Source organism: Dromaius novaehollandiae, chromosome 1 (genome assembly GCF_036370855.1).
Source record: "Dromaius novaehollandiae isolate bDroNov1 chromosome 1, bDroNov1.hap1, whole genome shotgun sequence".
Taxonomy (NCBI): domain Eukaryota; kingdom Metazoa; phylum Chordata; class Aves; order Casuariiformes; family Dromaiidae; genus Dromaius; species Dromaius novaehollandiae.
Window position 1 is genome coordinate 65,181,131 of NC_088098.1, and position 22,104 is coordinate 65,203,234.

The 22,104-nt window shown below is 39.8% G+C and overlaps 2 protein-coding genes across 2 annotated transcripts in view; one reads left to right on the forward strand and one right to left on the reverse strand.

Moving 5' to 3' along the window:
- The window catches only part of DCP1B (decapping mRNA 1B), a 46,229-nt gene extending 40,485 nt beyond the window's left edge, over positions 1–5,744 (reverse strand). Inside the window, exons 1-3 of the mRNA XM_026116989.2 lie at positions 5,516–5,744; positions 4,326–4,366; positions 1,626–1,753 (exon numbers count right to left, since the gene is read on the reverse strand). Coding sequence (XP_025972774.1) covers positions 1,626–1,753; positions 4,326–4,366; positions 5,516–5,668 — 322 coding nt within the window. The 5' untranslated portion in view covers positions 5,669–5,744. The remainder of the gene's footprint in view (positions 1–1,625; positions 1,754–4,325; positions 4,367–5,515) is intronic.
- The window catches only part of LOC135328880 (voltage-dependent L-type calcium channel subunit alpha-1C-like), a 76,754-nt gene that overhangs the window by 6,767 nt on the left and 47,883 nt on the right, over positions 1–22,104 (forward strand). The window lies entirely within an intron of this gene.

The window sequence follows — 22,104 nt, forward strand, 5'->3', positions numbered from 1 at the left end:
AGGCAGGTAACTTGAACACAAGCCCACTGCTCAGAAGCATGTGTTAGTACCTGTGTTTGAGACCCTGCAAACCTAAATTCTGACATCTCTTGGTGAACAAACTGTTTACATCTCAAAAACCAAGCAAACAATATTCCATGCTATAAAAAAACCCTCGGTTTATATGTGGTGTGCAGAGTAAAGACTGTCTTACTTCCATTATGTCAGCATAGAGAGTTACAATAAACAAGTTCTATTTATTCTTTATGCAAATTGTCTCTCAACAAAAATAAAAAGATTAATAGCTTTAACTTCAAAAGGCAAATATTAGTATATGCATATACAAATTCCTACTGGGAATTTAAAATGAGATTAAAAAAACTTATATATATATACAAGAGACTCATTGAAATCAGATGGGATGAATGGGTCTTGTGGTACTTAACACTGCTTAAAATCCTAATGTTTTGTGCAGTCTAGCCTGCAGATGTCTGTATTTCTTTTCAGTTTATTTGGGAATTTAAAAGGGGGAATTTCACCTCTTTTTCAGCATCTCAAATACTCTCAGAAATAGAGTTTTTTAGACTATTTAAAATGTTATTTCACCATTATGATTTCTGCCACATAGCATGTGCAAGCAACAGAACTCCCTCTTGATATATTTTCAAGTTCCACATTGAGTTTAGGAAATAAAAAGATCTAACAGATTATCAAACTGCACTGCTTTGGATGCCATGACTCTCCCTAGTTTTTACTTCATTTAGAGGAAACACTCTGGATCACAGGTCACATAAAGAATTTTCAGAATCTGCTTTTATGCACCAAGTACAAAGTACTGATCACACTACAGCTCTGCTTCAAGGTACAGATATAAACCTGTATATTTATAAATGCTCATTCACATATAGCTGCATGTTGCAATGGTTCTGTGTATATTTGTACATATAGCATTCTCATGTCTTCCACCCATTTCTGAGTTTTCCTGACATTTGCCAATTCTTACATAGAAGCCTGATAATTATATGAGACATGCACAGAGCCCGAAGTACTAACTTTGTCTCTCATCAGGGTTTAAATGAGGCTCAACTCTTTATTAGCATTGTTTTCAGGTCAGTTACCCCTGATAGTCAAAAAGTAACCCTTTCTCCAGCTTGCTGTAAGGACAGTATATTGGAGCTGGAGCAGAGGCAGGGTTTGAATTGGCTGTGTTCGTTTATCTTTATGCAGAACACCAAGATCACCAAGATCACATACATCACTCCAATCTTCAGTGGATTTTCTTTATGGCAAGACTTTCCAACACCGACTGAAGTATATTCAAAACACAAACACTATCTGTATGAATATCTACACCCATCACATACACTTTACCATAAAAATCTACTGTTTGTCAATTAAGGGAAAGATTACGTGTTAAGCATGTTTAAACGCTTTCTTGAGAAAAGTGGTATTTTAGGAAGCATTGAGCGACTCTTCTCTTTCAGCATGTCAAACAAAAAAATGTATTCCTTCAATTATAACTATTAACCAGCTAGTTTCAGCCCTTGAAAGCCGTAATCTAATGACTTAGACTGTCTTAAACAGAAAAGAGACTCTGAAGAAGAGCTGACTGCTTAAACATTTAACCCAACATATCACACACTTACATCTGGCATTTCTGTAAAGCAGAAAAGGATCCTGCAGCTGGAAATCAAGGTCTTTAGTAATTGGTTCTGTTCGATTTTCCATGCTCAGCCTGTTCATAATTGTGAAGCCATGCCTTGGAGAAGCTGATCTGAAAATTACCAAGTAGAAATATCAGGTCAAAGAAAAATAGAAATGACTGTAATTTTTTGTTGTATAGTTCTCCAAAATTGTTTTTCTTTTTTAACAGATATTTCAAAAATCTAATTTGGTTGTCAAGGAAATAACAATTGAGTCTTGCAGTCTTTCGTGTAATCCTTTTAATTATTTCAAAACATTCTGTATGAGAAATGACCAGAGCTACCACTGTTCACGATAACTGCAGAGAGCATGCAGCATCTGTGACACTACCATTTGAGGTCCAATGATTTAGTCACATCAGTTACATACACACTGCATTAATCATATATGCATGCCCAGTTTTTACATTTAATTATAAGGGCTACAACTTCTGAACAGGCAATATATTACTAAATGACACTTTGTCCCAGAACACTAGCACCACACCACTCAACAATCAACACCTAGCCTATGGTTTCTTGCTGGAGTTGTAAAAGGCAAATAGAAAGATATAGTCATGGGACAGAGCACAGTCTGTTGTTTAATATTCAGGTAAGAACTACACAGGATAAAAATCATTCCAGATGGGATTTTCTAAAGTATAAAAACATCTAAAGTATAAAAACACAAATCATATTATGCTGTTTCATAGGGGTTACACGCCTAAGTCAGTCAGATAATTTCTATTAACGTGAGCTGTTAACCCTACCACCAACTCTGACAGGAGCTATTACGTTCAAACTGAGTTTGACACTAAAGGACAAGATAATGGCTAAATGTTTGGGAAAAGTGCCAACTCTGGTAATCACTGGTGGCTGGATGTCTCTATATGAAATCCAAAGCACAGGAATCTGCATTACAGGATGGGAGGCAACAGAAAATTAAACAAAAGATGGAAAACCTAAGAAGAATCCTTGTTTGAAACAGCCAGTACTTCACTTTTTTTTCCCATTTCTTGTTTTTAAGTAGTCCACTTCCACTGGTGTTAAACCAGTGGGAAGTCTGATTTTTGAAACTTCCTGAGAATTCTCAAAGATGGGACAGGTGATAAGTAAACCAGCTCAAGTAAAATGGTCACATTACTTTATCACAATGGTAATAAGAAAGCAAAAGGCAACACCAGTTGCCTCCAACCTATGGTCTGTTGACAATGTTTTTCCAACAGGATTTTATGACTTTGTTCAAAGCCACAGAAAATTAAAGTTAAAACTGAAACTGATGGAGAGGTCAATATATGATATCATCTACAGCTCATAATCTGTTCAGTATTGTTCTCTGTAGGGCAGCAAGGGTGGGAATCTTTGATGAAAATGGAAACTTCCTCAGCTTCCTTTCTCTACAGGGAACAAAAAAAAAACAATGGAAGAACACAGTGCTAGAAGTGCCAGGCCTACACGTTGTCAGTTCCAGACATCTAAATCCAACATCCCAGAGAAATACTACTTCTGTTGTACAGGACACAGCTAGGCACCTCATGCTACTGCTAGCACAAACAACAGCCAGTTCTTTCATCTTGCAGTGGTAATTTTAATAGCATCCCATCTCATCTTTTTGTTCCTCTTCACTCACCTAAAAGGAGGTTAGAAAAATTACTGCACATGACTCCTACTGCTGGTAGGAAAGAGCTCAAAAGATTAAAATCAGCATTCCCACCTCACATAATTCAAATTCTCTTGTGCCTCCTCTGTGTCAGTTTGTCACTTCATACATGTGACTCTTGCCCACTCAAAATAATTCTTTGCTTTCTCAGTGCTCATATTGGATCCTCAAAAGCATAAAAGTTGAAGGAGAAAGTCTGTCTGTTTGCTTCAGTGTCCCTTCCAGCTGCTACTGCAAGGTCTGTTAACCAAGTCATTTTCTGCTTTTATCACTAGTCACACAAAAATGCTGGGGCACTACCTTGGAAACACTGTCCAAACATAAGACAGGCTTTACAACAGATCTAGTACACAGAATATTAGAACAGATGATCTGATGGATGCTCTGAAAAGTATTCTGTTTGTAAAATCCCTGAACATCGCAAGAATTTCTCATCTCAACAGACATATTCTTAAGTAAAAACATTGAAGTGTAAGCGAAAAAACTGCAAATGTAACATATACCTAAACAAATGAATTATAAAAAATATTCCACAACCAGAGCCATTACATAACAAAAGCATTAAAAACATCCAAAACCATGGAGGAAATATGCACAGAAAATTAGCAATCAGATACAACTAACATGAATGTTCCCCTACATGGGGAAAAAAAAATTAAGTTCTGTCACTCCCTAACCTCAGTGAGCATCATTATTTATTTTACTATTTTTTCAGACACCTTTTAAAGGACAAATGCTACATCCTATTTAAAACAATGTCACAGATTTCTCTGGTTCATCCATATTGAGTTTCAAACTACATTTTGAAGTCTTATCCACATTCTAGGTGATGCCTTTCTCAATGTTTTCTTCTCTGTATTGTCTTTTTTTCAGTTTTTACTTTCTTTTCACCTTGGAATACGACAGGATTTGAGCATGTTACTGCATTGGGCCAAACTGTTTCCTAGCTAGGTTTTCCACAGCCGCAGGTTTCATGTTCGGGCATTAAAATATAACATTCTTACCTTGTGTAAACAAACAGTGTTCCTTCCACATCAGTCTTCTCCTAAATGAAAGGAATGTTAGAAAGTTCAGGCATAAGTAAGTCTCCATTGCCTTTGTTTTAACAGTATCAACTGGAGTTGCACCTCTCTGACTTAATGAAAAAATGACTAAACCCTACCTCATGGATGGTGGTGATAGATTACAAATAGCATAGGTCACCATTCAACCCATGCAAGTGTTATGACAAGATATGAAAACTATTAGAGCTGGTTCTTCTTTCTTAATCAAGCCTCCCAGTCAATTTCTAATCTTTTTATATCCTGTCAGCCAGGATAACTGAGGAGACCTCATTGGAAACAAACAAGAAAGTGAACTTAAGTGACACAGTGGATACTGAGGCTCAATATCCTGTTTTAAGCATACATTTAAGTATCCATGTCTGGGGGCAAGTATTTTAGGACACAGCTGGGGGAGGGGGACTGTTTCAGGCTAAAGAGCCAATAATGGGAGGTTAAACACTACACTCAACTATGTTTGAGGGTGCCTCAAATCTGATTCAGTTTTCAAGCAGACTTTCTCCTCCTAAGCAATATTCAAAACCAATTAGGGAGAAACATACAGAAAGTATACCACGCACATTCTTCGAACACAGCTGGGTGCACAGACCTCAAACCCCATAATAATAATAACAACAACCCATAAATAACCTCTCAAATTTTCAAATGAATCCCCAAGATTTTTTTATCTTAAATCACTTTTATTATAAATCATTTTATCTTACAACACTTTTTAACATTTGCAACTCTGACATATTTTGCCACGTATTTCAATTCCAACCGTCACTAACCATTTTCAAACAGGAGACATTTCTTCATTCTCACAGGCCCAGTCCAAAACCCAGTCATCCCCCCCACCCCCAGAGTAAAAAATTCCCACGAACATTTCAAAACCCACCCACTGGGCACTGCAGGGCTTCGCAAAGCCCCACAGAGCCCAAGCCCAGGGACAAGCCGCCACCAGCCCCACTAGGTGCCCACGCAGAGCTGCCCCACACTGGGCACCCTGCAACAGCTCTCACACCTCCCCACCGGGTGGGGCGGGGCCTCCCCTCTGCCCGCCCCCTTCTAGACGCCCCGCCCCCGTGGGGCGGGGTCCCCGGTCGCCCCGCCCCGCGCCACAGCAGGGCCGGGGGAGGGGCGGGCGCACGTACCCACTCGTTGGCGCGGTGCCCGAAGGTGTAGAGCGCCACCTGGCTGGCCACGTCCACGATGCTGCTGATGTAGGGGTCGTGCTGCTGCAGCGCCGCCAGGCTGATGTCCAGCCCCTTGCCCAGCAGGGCGGCCCCGGCCACCGCCGCCGCCATTTTGCCTCCAACAACAACACACGGCTCCTAGTAGGCGCAACCAATCCAGTGCCGAAAGGAAGGGTGGCGGCTCCGCCACCCCCTCCCCCCGCCCAGTCGGAAAGAGAGCGGGCGGGGGAGTCGGAACCCAGCCGCTGCAATCGAGCGCCGAGCGCCGCTCTCTCAGGATTGTTGCCCGTGGTAACAGGCAAGCTGAGGGCGCGGCCTGGCGGGGCGGCCATTGGCCCCGGGCTCAGGGAGGCCGGTGCGGCCGCCTCTTCCTCAGCGCCTGACCCGCACCCTCGCTCGGCTCCCGCAGTGACCTGGCCCCGCTGTTTGTTTGCTCCCGGTGCTCTCACCTTTCGTTTTCGGGCCTCCCAGCACCACTGGGAAGGCCACCGACTTCCTTGTCGGAGCAGCAGTTGAGATCTGCTGGTTACAACCCGGTTCCCCCAGCTGGAGCTTTAAAAGAGTCTGCCAAACTCTACACAGACTCGCTGCTGCAAAATTGTGAGAGCTGGATGTATCGAGCTAGGCGATGGCAGCATGCATACACTACACTTACCAGCATACCTAGGTGAAGGCCTGGTATGCTCCAAAATACATACATCTTCAAGAGAAGGGAAGGCCACAAAAAATGCGGAATTGGAGCCTCAAATCCACAAGCTTATGGATGCACAGGAAAATTCAGCAATGCCAGTGTGACGATATAGAGAATATATATGCAAGAACGCACAAAGTTAGCGTACGTGCTGGTAGCACATGTGTGCTTCCTGCATCCTTGCATGCATGCAGCAGCACAACGCACCCTACATGTGCATGGAAACATAAGCTGGTTAAGATCTATACATAATTCTATATTTGCTGACGTATACTCGGGCGTATTTCTGCATAGCACTTAAGCAACAAAGAGCACATGAGCACCCACCAAGCAAACAACAGAGGAACAGACTGATAGGACCATGAAGTCAGTTTTCCTATCAACCATACGTATTTTCTTATTAATCTGTGATATCAACAATTTACAGCAAATACATCAGCTTTTTGTGGCATGTGGCTAAACATAGTACATACTGTTACCTGTGAAAGATTTGGTTAACAGTCCAGCCTGACCCCCCTTGTGAGAGCACAACTTTTTGAAGCGTGACTCCATCACATGAGATGGCTGTAGCAGTTTTGCAAGGAGTTACCACCATGCACAGCAGCAGCAGGGCAATATATTTTCGTGTAAAGAATGGGATACCCTGGAAGAACTAAAGGCAACGGTAACGCATGGTACCTGTTTTGTTAGTACGCAATATGCTGGATGATACATTTTTAAAAGGGTAGTAGCTGGACCTCCATTTTGTTTTCCTCTTGCCTTGGCACCCTAGGTCAGGTGGAGGCTGTGGGACAGAGTAAGCAGAGGCACCTGCTCTGAGAGCAACCGGGCAAGGCCCAGGGGACAAAATTTCTATAGTGTAACATGGGGACAGGAGAGAGCTGAGAGGCAAGCAGCTAGGGATTTGTAGTATTAAATGTAGGGACAGTGAGTCTCTTGAGTTAGGAATGGACATGCAGCTAGTGAGAGAAAGGTCAGATAAAGAGACTTTTCTCTGAGACTCAGGAGGGAATGTGTAGGCTTTGTTGTAGCCCAGAAAACCATAGAAAATTGCCTTACTAAGAGCAAGCTTCCTCTGCAGGTATGTGGTGTGGGGGGGAACCTCCTTACAGACTTTTATTATGATACGCCTCACTCTTACTTTCTCTTTTTCTAAAGCTGCCGTGTTTTATCTAGGATTCTAATGAAACAGCTTTGGAGTTTAAAAGTTGTTTAGGTGTTTTTGGTATACTCACAGTAGAGAAGTGATTCTAGGCAGTTTTACTGCAAAGCTGTGGCCAACTCACAGCTCCTGTAACAGCAAGGAAGATGCATTGTTCCTGGTGGAAAGCGAAACTACCGTGCCTGGCGTAGAAATGACAGGGATAGAATGGTAAGAAAAAGTAGGAAAGATAATTTTGGTTGCTCAGGTAGTGAATGGATCCACACACAATTCTTTCTGGTGTTAAATGATCTTCAGTTTCCGGGTTCCAGGCACTTCTATCACAGTCCTCCTCACGTGCTGAGGACTCTCCCCTTGCCAATTCTTTGTCATGTCTCCTGCTTACAGGAGACCTTTGTCACCAAGACATGGAAGGGTCAAACTCTTGGAGCCCCACTTCTGCAGTTCCCTTTCAAGATGCCTTTGCTACCTCCAGCAATAATACTTTAGAAAGCAGTTCCCCCAGTTTGTTTGTTTGGGGTTTTTTTCGGGGAAGGGGGAGAGGATATTGCAAAGTCTGGTCAGAAGGGCTGTTTTTCAAAAGGTTATTCATTTGGTCTGCAAGTAGTTGTAGTTGTTATCTGGTAGGAGAAGGTAGTATACAAAATTTGTAAGACATATTGCAGCCCTGTTCTAATGGAAAAAATGTTTGAAGCAGGAATGAAGTATCTTTCAACTTTTACAACTTCTAATTTCCCCTTTTGTCAGGCCAAGCAATAACGAACACTCGCGATGTTGCGTGTCGGTTATGTTAGGGAGACAGGCTGACTGGGTCAGGTGTGTCTCCTCTGGTGCCCTTCTCTTCACATACGAACAATGTACAGCCTGTCCTGTTTCCCTGCACACCATGGAAGAAATCCCAACTGTGAGGTCAAAATCTTCAAGTAGGCCTGTCAAAAAATTTTGCCCATCTGTGCTCAGTGCCCTGTTCATAGCTGCTTCTCCCCTTTAGTACTAACTTCCTCCTGGATTACTGTGTCTTTTTTGAACAGAGCTTGACAGACAGTTCCCCAGCCCTGCATTTATAGTGAGTGAATTTATGTTGCTTCTGATCAGGCTATTTCATATTTCTTTTTGCACTGTGTAGAATCTTCTGCTGGTTCCAGCTGTTTTTGCTGTGTAAGTGTGACATAATTGTTCCTTCCATTTAGCCTGAAGCAAAGGTACTTAATAAAACCATTAGCTTTACCCTGCTTTATGGGATCACTTGATAGTAGACTTAAATTTTCCGATGAAACAAAATCTTGTAAGTAGAGAAACCCTATAAATTCTCACTGCATCTAAAAAGTTAAGAACATTTTAGCAAAAAAGACTGATTCTTTAAACTGTATTTATTTGCTTACAGTCAGTAATCCAGTGGTCCATAATAACTATCAAATCAAGTCAAAATGATTTTGCTGTAATTTGTTTATGAAACAAAGTCATTTTTTAGCTTTGAAAATGTCATAATTTCATGAAGTATATAATTAGAATGTCACATTTTTGTCTTCCACCCACGTGGATACTATTCTATTAAAAAACTATGCTTTTGAAACAGTATGAAAGAGATTTTGAGTAGGTAATATCCAGACTGATTTAAGGCATGCCTTAAAATCCACACAGCATGCTGTTCTTAAGTTCTCTGTTAATAATAAACACTAAGATATTTAGGCCAAGCCTTTCCACAAGAATTGTTCAAACCAGATTTGAAGTCTTTGCTTCACATTCAAGAAGCACTTGTGAAGTCTGAGCCTTTCCTTCTGCAGCAAACTATTGACACTGACAATATGATTTCACATGAATTTATTAGGTGGCAATGCTGAGTTTATGCAGCGCTGTCCCAGGCATTCATCCCTGCCATACTGGCATCTCTGTACGGTACTGGCACAAGTGCATGTGTGGCCACAGCGTGAACCAGTCAGACTGGGGAGCTGAACTGATTGAAAAATAAGTGTTCATCCTGCTGCTGAGATCACAGCCTCAACTGACTGCTTTCCTATCTGTTCACATTCAGTCCCTTTTCTGAGTGGTGATTTTTTAAATAAATGGCTGGTCTCACTTTTGAAAATGTATAGCATTGAATGCCTAATTTCCTCCCCTTCTTCATCTTCCACCCCTCTGGAGCTATTATTGCATGGTAGTTGCTTTTTTTTTCTAACTCCTTCCCCAAGGCTGCCACAGTTTCCTTCTCACTCTGACCAGTGGCAACACTGCTGCCTCCGCTAGCGGAAAGGTGCTGAGGCAGCATTAATAAGCTCATCTCACTCCATCCAGGGCCACTTGAATATCTTTGCTCCAAGCTTCCCAGCATGCTGGCTTCCTGGAGAACAGTAGGTGAGTAGGTGGTTCTTGTGGAGCCAGACAGGCCTGACAGGGCTGGTTCACCCATGCTCCACACATCTCTGGGGATGTGTTCGGACCTCCTCAGCAAGGTACCTCTCACTGCTGGCGAACCAGTGCGTTTGCGGTCTGCTGGAGGCTGATTGCATCCCTTCCCAGACACTGTTGAAATGCATGGACTTTTTAGCCCGCATTTACTACAGGTTCTCAGTACCTAACTTCAGAGTATGCTTTCATCATGCTCAAAGGTCTAAATTGTTGGTTCTATTGTTGGACCACCTTTTAATTCTAATCCTAATAGTCAAAGCAGTTTTAGTCTTTTTGTTAGTAATTTATTACTAGCTGAAGGTTCCTTAGCACACACAGGGACAGACTGGGTAGTTTAATCTGGTGCAGTTATTTGAAAATAATCCCCAGACTAAAATTAAATCTGGTGAGTTTTATTCACATTCCACCTTCAAATAAACCACAGCACATTCAGTTGTTAGCATGCACATGCGTGTTTGTAACATTGCTCCCTGGTTTATGAGTTTATGAGACTACTTTGAGATATTCTGCAATGTGTTAGTCCACACAAGAATGGGATGGCATTCTTTGGCACTGTTGCTTTTGAAATTCTGAGGTTATCCATACTGTGTCTGAAATGGTTAATTACAATTTGCTATGATTTTTCCATAGAACCTTGTGTTTTTGTATGTAAGGGCCTGGATTCTTAATTTCTTGCTTTGACTTACATTTTGTTATGTAATTCTGTTAGTAACTTCTAAGCTTTTTTTTGGTGTATATTTATTTACAAGATGCGTAGCATTATCTCTTTATTGGCCCAGCTCCTGCCAGTGGCATGTCTAGAAAACAATTTAAAGAAAATTAACCAAGGTAGTTAGCTGAAGTATAGCTTTTATAGTCTCTATAACTTCCTATTTAGATATTCTTCTGCAGTGAAGAATTCTTTTTGGTTTAACTTTAATCACTTTTCAGAAGCCATATACTGAGCTCAAAAAAATTCTAATATCAGGAAAAGACTATCTATTTCAGGAGCAGGAAGGGAGAACTCTTACTAATATAATTCCTTTGAATTAGAGTGTTATACAAAAAAATTTTTGTATACATTTAATCTGTAAAAATTCTGATTTTTATCAGTGTTAGATTTTCAATATTTTAAGTGACTGTAATAATATTTCAGTGTCTTATCTTTTAGTAGGGCAGAAATGAAAAGATTATAGACGCCACAAAAGATTTTTATACTTGAAAGATTTTTCCCAATTATATTAGTTGATTCAATAAAAGGTGCTACCTCTGCCCATAAACTTTGCCTGTCTTGCAGGTACAAAGTACATATGATTGCAAGTACAATTTCTGTCAGACCTCTTAATAAAATTCTAAATTACTTCCTCCAGCCTCTCTCAAAGCTGATAATGTTATAAACATACATTGTTGATTTTCCTGCCATAACAAAGAAAAATGCTGTCAAATCTCATTAGCTTTTTTCAACTTCTTTGGTTATTTAATGTATCAGAAATCATTGACTTCCTTCAGTAATATTCCTCTTAAACTTTAACTTTGCAAGCTACTTTACTGTCAAGCCTATGCTACTTTAGTTACAGTTAAAAAATTGACACTGGATTATATCATGAGAAGGCAATCTTTTGGGACTAGTATTTGAGTTCCTCAGTAATTTTGTTACCACAGTTGTATGTGCTTATAATCAATAAAATACTGTTGATATCCATTACCTTATTGCTATCCCGATAAACTGCCATAAACTGATTTGATCCATCAGCTTCATTCTTTACACAGATGACTGGCCAGGCGAAACACCAAAACACTGATAATAGGCCATGCCTGCTATCTCCCATAGGTTAATGAGATATAGTAGTAATTATATCATACCTAAGATAATACCTTTCCAAGCAGATCTTTCTGGTAATCACCATTTAATTTGGCAAAATCAAACACCTGTAGCTCTAAAAGAGCTATTTTCCAACTAGTTACAGAGAAGATTGCCTCATTTAATTTATTTACTAATGTGAAAATTCCATTAGATAATTACATTAAGCCAGGACCTCATTTTTATACCTCACCTAGCATAGGAGCTCTTTCCATGTTAGAGAAATGGTGTTACTGCAAAGATGTGCTGCTATTGCTGCTGAGGAGCTGGTGGCAAGCCTCGAGGAGTATCTGGTCAGGGCAATGGGATCCCAAGGGGGAGTTCTGAAGATGGGGGAACCGGCCCTTGGTGCCAAAGTATCTTTTTTTCTGAAAACAAATTCTTTATATTCAAATTAGTTTGGTCTTATTAACCATAGAAGGGAAGGCTCTGAATTACTATCATACCCGTAGCTTTTGCAGTATTACTTTATCAAGGGAGTTCACATCACTGTGTTCTTGACTGACAAAAATACTGTTGCTTCTTTATGAAGAACATCCGAGTTTATCATGGACTCAGGTAAAGGATTCATTCCATAGCACTAGACACAGTAAGGGTGAATGGAGCTGGTGAGAGTGTTGTACCACTCCTGAAATCCAGAGTGAGCTACAACAGATAAATGATTATATAAGCAAGGATCCTTACCTGAATCATGTCTACTTGCTATATTGTTGTTATAGATGTAAAGGAACTGGGTAAAGGTGGGTGTTCTGCCTCAAGCGTCCTCAATAAAATTTTGTAGCTGCTTGTGGAGATTCCTGTAGGGAAATACCTGTGATGCTGATGGCTACTTAGTATCTGATTCTGTAGGTGGTAAAGCTTATGAAAGTTCTCACAAACATATATTCTGTAGTTAAAGTTAGGCTTAAAAGCTGTTATATTTTTCTCTTAGTATGAGATCAGCTAATCCATAACAGTATGGTCTTTCCATCTGGTATATCATTTTGGGTGATCATTTTTATTTATTACTGGCTTTATTTTGCTGGCAAATATCAATGTGATATTTGTTTTAAAATAGATTTCCTTTCAAACTGAAAAGTGACTTTTTTTTCCTTTCATTATATGGACTGTTGCAATAAGGATCCACAGTTGCCTCTATGCTTTAATGCAATTACTGAAAGTTAAGAATTTTTCATTTTGATTTAAAATTATTATTTGTGTTGCTCTAGGGTTTGTGGATACGGAAAGAATGGCATGGGCAGAAAAAAAACCCTCAGATTTGCGCAACTGTACTAGACGATAGAGCTTGATAACATTTGAAGTGTTGCCCTTGGAAACAATGAACAAAATCCATCTCTGGTTTTTAAGAGGGATGGATTTGGGCAAAGGCAGCCTCCAGCAGGCAGCCAATAGAAGACTTAAGCACTTTGAATGAGATTTTTGAAGTGGAAACTAAAGGTATTAGCACCACAAAACTCCAGTGGGTATCTGAGTCTAGGTTTATTACACTTGTGTGAATTTATTTCCCCTGGTGAATTGTGAGAGCTGTGAAGGTGTTTGGCAGGCCCTCTTCTACAATCTGATTTTGTCATTTTCTGGTGATACTGTGCTGTGTCTTCTGTCAGATTCAATTTACAGGCATACTACCTTGCTCGACAGAAACATGAACTACATGGATTTTCCAAAGAAAAACTTCCGTAACCAGTAACAGGCTGGAGTTGCTTTCTTCCTCTTATTTTTCTTTCATTGGTGTTTGCCTGAGTCTGTCAATTTTATTATAATCCTAAATTAATCATATAAATATAACCTTCAGCAGAACTTGCGTAATCCTGCTTTGTGGTCTGCAGTGAAATTGCTTTGTCATTTAAGCACTAGTGAACCTAGCAACGCCAAACAAGAAGTGCAAAAGAAAAACAGGTTGAGAACATTTTCTGTTAGATGCTTCTGTTGTTTACTATTGTCTTACTACTTGATTTTAAGAAAAGATTTTCTGAAGCAGTTTTGTGTGTGGCTTCTTAAGGAGTTCAGTTTATTAATAAATCAAATGCAATCTATTTCATGACCCTCTCCTTTAGTCCTTATTCAAATCAATATGATTTTTTTTTCATTTTTAATGGAAGAGCCAACATGTTGGTTCTGAGTCTGAAAAAATCTTAGTCTCTGAATAAAAAATAAAAGAAAAAATTTAGTCATAGGAGCCATAATATGTTACCTGGTGAGACAGCAAAATAGATTGTAGTGGAACTGTATGGTAGTAGCGGTTGAACAAAGAACAGGGAGGAAAACCACAGGAGTAGAACATACAAGCAATAACAGTGCCCAAAAATTCTTTATGTAGTTGGTTCATAGTAAGTATCATGCTCCAGGTATGCTAAGACAGAAGGGGTCCTAGACCCTGGAAGTTAAATTTCTGACCAGCAGAACCTCCCAGGTTGCTGGGAGGCAAGGGTTTTTGTATTTCCTGAGGAGGATCTGTCTTTGTAGATGTCTGTCCCAGCACTCACTTTCATAGTATTGCACCTGAAGTGCGGCATTTCTTTCTTCTGGGGAGGGGGGAATGGGAGCAGAGTTACCCGAGCAGCCTGGGCTTGTTCCAAGGCAGAGCTCTCAGAAGCACTGACAGGGCAAAATATATCAGATAGAAGTAGGCAGACTGGATTATAAAGGAGAGATCAATATTGGAAGAAAACTACCGACAGTATTGTTATGTTGCTTATATATTATATGAACATACAGACTGGGGAAGTAGGATACATATAGAGTCACAACTGATGAGATTAGGGGACAGGACAGCTGGGAAGAACTGGATGGAGTACAGGAGGGGGTAGCTGAGGTGGGACAATACCTGCCATGGAGGAGTGGAAGGCAGCATTAATGTAGGGGCAAAACTGAAGAGGGTTATGGCCAGAATGAGAAAACTGCTGGGAATGAAATGAAACGAAATGAAAAGAACAGAATCAGTGCAAATCTTAGTGTAGAAAAATTAGGACAGATTTCATAATGGGAAGTAGAGAGGAATTCTGGGGCTTAGATGGACTGAACTGCTGAGCACAGGGATGGGTAAATAATGTGCCATGGTTATTGAAAATGCCCTTTTTCTGCCACTGCCATTTTTTTAGGTCACTTTACTCACTGTTTGTGATGTGACCTAGTTGGAACTGGTTGCTGTTATGGAAAGAACGTGTGGAGAGTCTCTGCTCATGCAGGGCTGAGCAATTAGGAAACAGATACAGCATCTAATAGATTTCTGTCTCTTTGTCTCTGAGTGGTTTCTGAGGAATACAGGGTAATAGGCAATTTCTCTGCCTGCTTGAAGAAGAGGAAGACAGGGACACAGACTGACTGATTGTAGAAGCAGGTTGGTCATCAAGAGAGAAAAGTTATAATGACGACGGGAGGGGCATATATGAAAGGATAAGGCCTGCTAGAAAGCGTCTGGTTTTCTTACTACTTGACAACACCCACCACCAGATGTCAAAGCCTCCTTGCATTCACACAGTTCCAGGAGAGATCATACAGTTGTACATTTTCAAATATCATTGTATAGTTGATATCAACTGATAAAAAACTGTTGCATTTTATCCTAAAATTATGATGATAGAGCCTGGAGTTTGAAATATGGATTAAGTTATAAAGGCAGGAAAAGTCTATGTAAATGTAAAGTACTGTATTTAATTACCTATCTTGGAAATTATTGCTTGCAAAAATTATCTGAAGCAAGCTAATTTGGCTGAGTTTTAGAGAGATGGTATATGTATGTGTGTATACAAAAAAGACAGGTCTAAAGAGAGTGGAGGGAAGCTTATTTTGTACATGTCATTAAAAATTTCAAGCAATGGAAAGAAAAAAAAGCTTTTCTGAGGCCTGATCCCACGAGCATTTGGTTACCTGCATTAACTCCACTTGGTAACTCCAGTAATGATAACTCCATTTTTATTTCATGTAAATCAGTAAGATGGTTTGACTTATGGGCTTTTCTTTTCATATGGCAAATCCATCTTGCTATGTCAGGAGAGATTTGTAAGCATGCTACATTTGTAGTTTTACTGGTTCTCAGTTGTCCTAAGGTACTGAGCAATATGATCTTTATTCTGTGAATGAAGATACTGTATATGAACTGCAAGAATAACAGAAAAATTGATTGCACATTTGCCTTTTTCATAGAAGCAAAGCTGAACAGACCTTTGTTCTAAAGCAAAAATAGTAACAACAAGGATGGAGATTCCACAGCCTTTCTGCACAACTTGTCTCAGCGTTTGACCAGCCTCATGGTGAAAACAATTTCCTTGCATCTAACTGGAACTTGCCATGTTGCAGCTTGTGTCTGTTGCCTCTTGTCCGATCACTATATATCTCTGAGAAGAGGCTGGCTCAATCATCTCTATACCCTTCCATTACATACCCGAAGGCACTAACAAGGTCTCTTTTAATCATCTCTTCTTCAGGCTTAACAAACCCAGGTCTCTCAGCCTCTCCTCATATGTTCATGCTCCAGCCCTGTAATCATCTGGGGGATTCTGGACTTGCTCCACTATGTCAATGTCTTTCTTGTACTGGATAGCCCAAAACTAGACACAGTACTACAGCTGGGGTTTCACAGAACGAGTTGCCTGTGACCTGCTGGCTACACTTTTGCTAATACAGTCTAAGATTTGGTGGTCCTTCTTCATAGCAAGACTTCACTGCTTGCTTATCTTCAGCTTGTTGTTACCCTCACCCCCAGGTCCTTTTCAGTAAAGTTACTTTCCAGCCAGTTGGCTCCAGCCTGAGCTGGTGCATGTGATTATTCAATCCCACGTGTAGGACTTGCACTTGCCTTTGAACTTCATGAGATTCCTATCCATTTCTCCAGTCTGAATAGCAGCCCTGCACTCCAGCATATTGACTGTTCCCCCAGCTTGGTATCATCAATGAACTTGCTGAGAGTGCACTCCATCTGATCATCCTGGTTGTTAATAAAGATATTACATAGTCCTGGTCCCAGTTTCATTCTCTGAGGGATGCCACTAGTAACCAGCCATCGGTAGGACTTTGCACTGTTAATTGGTCCTTTAAATTTGCCAGTCCAGGTGATTTTTTTTTTTCATCCACCTTACTTACCCAGTCCATATCTCACCAATGTGGCAACAAGAATATTATGGAAGACCATGTCAAAGGCCTTGGTAAAGTCAAGGTAAATAACACCCAGTGCCCTCCTTGTGGCCACAGAGCTAGACATCTCATTATAAAAAACAATCAGGCTGGCCAGGCGTAGTTTGCCTTTGGTAAATCCATGCTGGCTGTTCCTACTCACCTTTGTGTCCTTCATGTGCTTGAAAATGGCTTCTGGAATGATTTGCTCTGTAACCTTCCCAGGAGAGTGGCTTGGCAGTGACATTGGCCACTTCTCTCCTTACCCTTGGATGCATCCCATCTGGTCTCAAGAGCTTGTGTATGCCCAATTGGCTTAAGTGCTCCCTAGGTCAATCTTCCTCTGCAGTGAGTAATGCTTCACTCCCACAGACTGCCACTGGGCTCAGAGACCTGAAGACAAACCTTCCCAGTAAAAAATTAGGCAAAACAGGCGTGGAGCACTTGAGCCTTATTCACGTCCTTTGTTCCTGTGCCTCACTGAGCTGTGGGTCCATGTTTTTCTTAGCCTTCCTTTTGTTCCCAGTGTGCTTGCAGAAGCCCTTGTTGTTGCCCTTCACATCCCTCTCTGTTTCCAACTCCAGCTGAACTTTGGCCTGCCTGACACCATCACTGCACTCTTAGGCAATGTTGTATATTCCTCCTGGTACCCCATTCCTGCTTCCACCTTCTGCATACTTCCTTTTTGCCTTCAAGCTCAGTCACAATTTCCCTGTTTATCCTTGTTAGGCTTCTGCCACGCTTGCTCGGCTTCTGCCACACTTGCTCAGCTTCTGCCCATCAGAATGACCTGTTCCTGTGCATTGAAGAGGTTGTCCGTGCAGACCAACCAGCTGTCTTGTGCCACTTTGCCCTACAGGGCAGTCTCCCATGGGATCCTGGCAAGTGTATTTCTGAACAAGCTGAATTCTGCTCTCCTGAAGTCAGAGCTGTGATTATTCTAATATTTGTCTTGCTTGCTTCTTTCTGGATTCTAAACTCCAGATTGTCATGGTTGCTGCTGCCCTTGAACTTCACATCACCAACACATTCATCATGAATTATTTTTCATGAATAACAGGTTGAGCGTCTCCCCTAGTCAGCTCATCAGTCACCTGCGTGAAGAAATTGTCATCAATATCTTAATATGATATTTAATGAGGATTTCATTTTTTGAAATGTCTCATTTGCAGACTAAAGTTTGAATAAGTTTCCAAAACTACAAGGTAATTATCCAAACCAAACAGTTTAAAGTTCTCCCACTCTTTGTATTAATAGGAGCCACAATATTCCCATGCTGACTGTGAGGGGAAAAATCAATATCAGCAAACGTACATTCATATTGATTTATCTTCCCTTTGGTTTTCTAATTTAGTAAAGACTACTAATGCAACATTACATAAAGATTCTCAGGAGAGTAAAAAGGCTAATAAGATCAGGTACCACTGTTTATTCTGTGTGGAAGTGAACTGACTTGACCGTACATAGTCAGCTATTGAGTTAGCCAATACAGGAAGGCTAATGCATACTTTTGAGCCATGTATCAGGGGCACTATTGCAGGGAGGAGCACCAAAAGGAGCCATCAAGATGACTTTTTGGAATGTGGGCTTGGCATGCTATTAGGATATGGGCATTAGAGAAGAGAGGTCCACAGAACCAAATACTAAGAATTTTTTTCCCCCACATAGTATTCTAAGAAATGTTGTACATGTATTTGAATGTCCTGTTACACACATCTATACAGAGCAGTTAATAAATTTCTTCAAACTAGATTAAAAAATGCTTCTCTGGTCATGTGCAAATTGTTATGCAAATATTGGGGGGGTTTAATATTATTTCATGTGTTGTATGAGAAGAAGGAATGCATTATGGAAATGTCTGATTGGTTTGCTTTGCTTGCTCATTCCAAACAAAGCAAAGGGAGCAAATGAGAAAACATGCTTTTATGATTTGGAAATTAAAGTTTGACTGTTCAGAACACTGTGTTTTGGGGGAAGTAAGTCAACTATACACACACATTTACTGTAAACTTAAAGATAAAATTAGGATATGATATAGCACAAACTGTTGCATGTATGAAAGGATGTGAAGCTTCAGAAACTAACTTTTTAACTTTCTGAACAGGGTACACTTAACATAGCCATATCAATCTAGTAACACTTTCTAGGACTGAGTATTAAATGATCTCAGGGTATTCAACCTTATAACTGAGACATACACACCTTGCTGTATTAAAAATATAAAAGTGTAACGAGTTGTAAAAGGGGGAGAAGAACATTCTCAGTATTCTTACTGTGCATAATCCATACTTCATGACTGGAAGTATTTCGCATAGCTTTTTATTTTGTCTTTTTTGTAAATGATAGGCTGTTCATGGGGGCACTGTCATAAAGCAGGACACTTGGTTATCCTATCAAAGGACAAAGAAAACAGCAGATTACTGAAAAATAAGACAGAATAATTAAGTTATTGAAGGCCAAGCTCATGGAGGTATTTAGTGTCCCGGAAGAGCTCCTGACAATCTACAGCTGATAATTTACATTTTCAGGATGATTTTAAAAGTTGAGTCCTATCTTCCAAAATCAAAAATCATTTTTTTCCAACTTTTAATGAATTTGTTCATCTAGATGCCATTCAGAAGTGAGAAACATATTCTACTATATATGTTTATGCAGGAACAGTCCTCGTCCCATTAAAGTTGATGGAAAATTAGTCGCTTACATTAGCCACTGTTGGAGCATCAGCAAGACCTTTGTTATAAAGAGCGATCCCATTTTGACTTGGAGCACCAAATGATCGGGTGGCTATCTCCAGAAGACCATGACATAGTTAAAAATGACTGAGTACAGACTGATCTTGCCTAATCATCCATGAGCAAAGACTATAACTCCTGTCCGGAGCTACAGTAATGCTAATTTGATTCAGTATAGAGATCTCTTTCATAGGGACGGAGATTTTATTGTAAATATGATCTCTTTCCTCAGTGCTTTGTTTGCAAAGGCAGAGAAGTTAAATCAGTATCACAGAAGATAGGTATTCCAGTGGTCCTTGCAAAAAGTAGTACTTGAATATAATTTAAATATTATAAGGCATAACTCCATGGAAACAGAATTACAAGGTTATCTAGCCAAGCTTAATTCTTGTTTCTTTCATCTAATCTTCTCAATCTAATTTTCTTGTTATGTACCCCCTTGACAAACACAGACTTTCAACCATTCCCAAATTAAATATACACAATGTTATTAATGCATAGTTTATTAAAACAGCTGAAACATTTCCATTCCTACTACCCATTTTGCCATATGAAAAACAAGAGTAACTGATAACAAATATTGGTGGTCATCCTCTATCGTGTTGGCCCTAGAAAGAAAACAAGGACTACACCTGCACAAGACTCTGAGGCTATTTTCTCAGAGCAAAGGAGTGTTAAACATCTAGAAATGTGGTTCTCGTTTAGCTTCTGAGGTCAGCGATTGTTGTGATCTGGGATTTTTCTGGCCCTATAGCTTGTTCTTCTTCCATATTGAGCGTATGGAAAGCACAAATTTGTCTGAAATTTTAATTTGACAAAAGTCAAATGTGTGCCAGAAGGCCTTGAATCCTTGCCTGTCAGATTGCAAGTCCTAGCTCTAAAGCATGTTTTACTAGGAGTTCCCAACAAAATGGGAATATGACTTTTTGAACATGGTTCCATGCAGTTCTTCTTAACCATTCTCTCAGAAATGAGTGATCATTCTTTTGCAGAAACTTGCAGAATAAATTCAACCTGCAGCTGACATCCAGCCTCAAAAATTTAAATCCAAACAGTAAAAATTTTGCCATCGATGACTGAAAATACTGTCTTATATGGAAGTGTTGCCTCATAGGCCACACTAATCGCCGATATTACTATGTATGCTGTGTAAAACAGGCTTATTTTTCAACAGAAATTAAATTACAGGGAGCCATTTAGTAACACTATAGTTAGCATGTGCATGAAGTACTAACATAGATTTTTAGTTCTTTCATTACAAGATCTCAGATCACTTTACAAATATTATTTCAGTGAGATCCAGAAATATTATACCCTTTTAAAGTAAAAATAGGCACAAAAAGCCACATTTGGTCAATATGAGTGAAGAGGCAAGATACTGTTGAGGAACTGGGTCAGAGATTAAATAATTTACCCGGTTCTCCCTGTTAACCTTTGAAACTGCAGCTTTTCATTCTGAAAGGATCTTTAGGAAAAATTTAGTAGTTCTTTCTTCATCATTTAAGACTGCTGCATTATCCACTGAAGTCAATCAAACACTTTTGTTTGACTTCTCTAAGTTTTGAATTAGGCCTCTGATTGCTATCTGCACAGTCATAGTATCTTACTTAATGCTAAGAATCTGTATTATTGTTTCCACGTGTTCCTTTGTAGGTAATACTCTGTATTTCCTGTGCAGCTGCCTGGTCAATGAATCAATAAGTATTTTAGGATATTTACTTCCATCATTTTGGCTGTTTAGTGCAAACCCATGAACACCTGCGAATTCTTGTTCTCTGGAAAAGCACTTGTCAACACACACTAATTTGGAAATATTTTATGATAGCTCCTAACAAAAGACACTTCTGGTGCCCTTTCTTTAAATAAAGGGTCTACTGAGCATAAGTTATATCAGTTAAAGGGATGCTATCAAGCAAAATATGTATGAGAAAGATCCTTGATGTGTTTTGGCCATAATACTGCATCTTTTAGAAATAACTTTAAAAAATTAACACTTACGCTGTTTGTTTACATTTTGCTTGTCACTCTGAGTACAATGACCAGTGTCATTTTTTGTTTGTCATCACTTCCACCTTTCAATTCTTACGCCCTAGTCAGAACTTCTTGGTTTCATGGGGCTTGGTGAAGTTATATAACCTGTTTACAACCACAGATTTGACCATATTAATGAAGTACTTCTCAAGAGACCTAATGCATCTGGACAGTTTTCTGCTGCTGATACAAGACTGAGAATCTTTTAAAAAATATTTCTCGTTCTCAGAAAGTTTTTGCTGTCTGTCAAATATCGCCAGTATTGCCAGCACCTAAGCAGTTTACCTTATTGAGATGTTAGTGTATTGTTAACTAGAGTCTCTGGGGACAGATTTTTCCAAAATCATCCTCAGGTGTCTTAATGGGTTCTTAGGATGTATGTTACATTCCTGAAAAACTTATTTTCTGATCATTATTTTTCTAATCTGAGAAAGGGAGGCCTATTTGCATGTAGCTTTCCCCTGTCATATCATTTATCCAAATGTTAGGGTCATATTAGCAAATGGCTGCAGAACAGATGAGTCACAGTTCAGTCTCAGAGAAAGTGAGGTGATGTGATGAATGGGAGAAGCAATA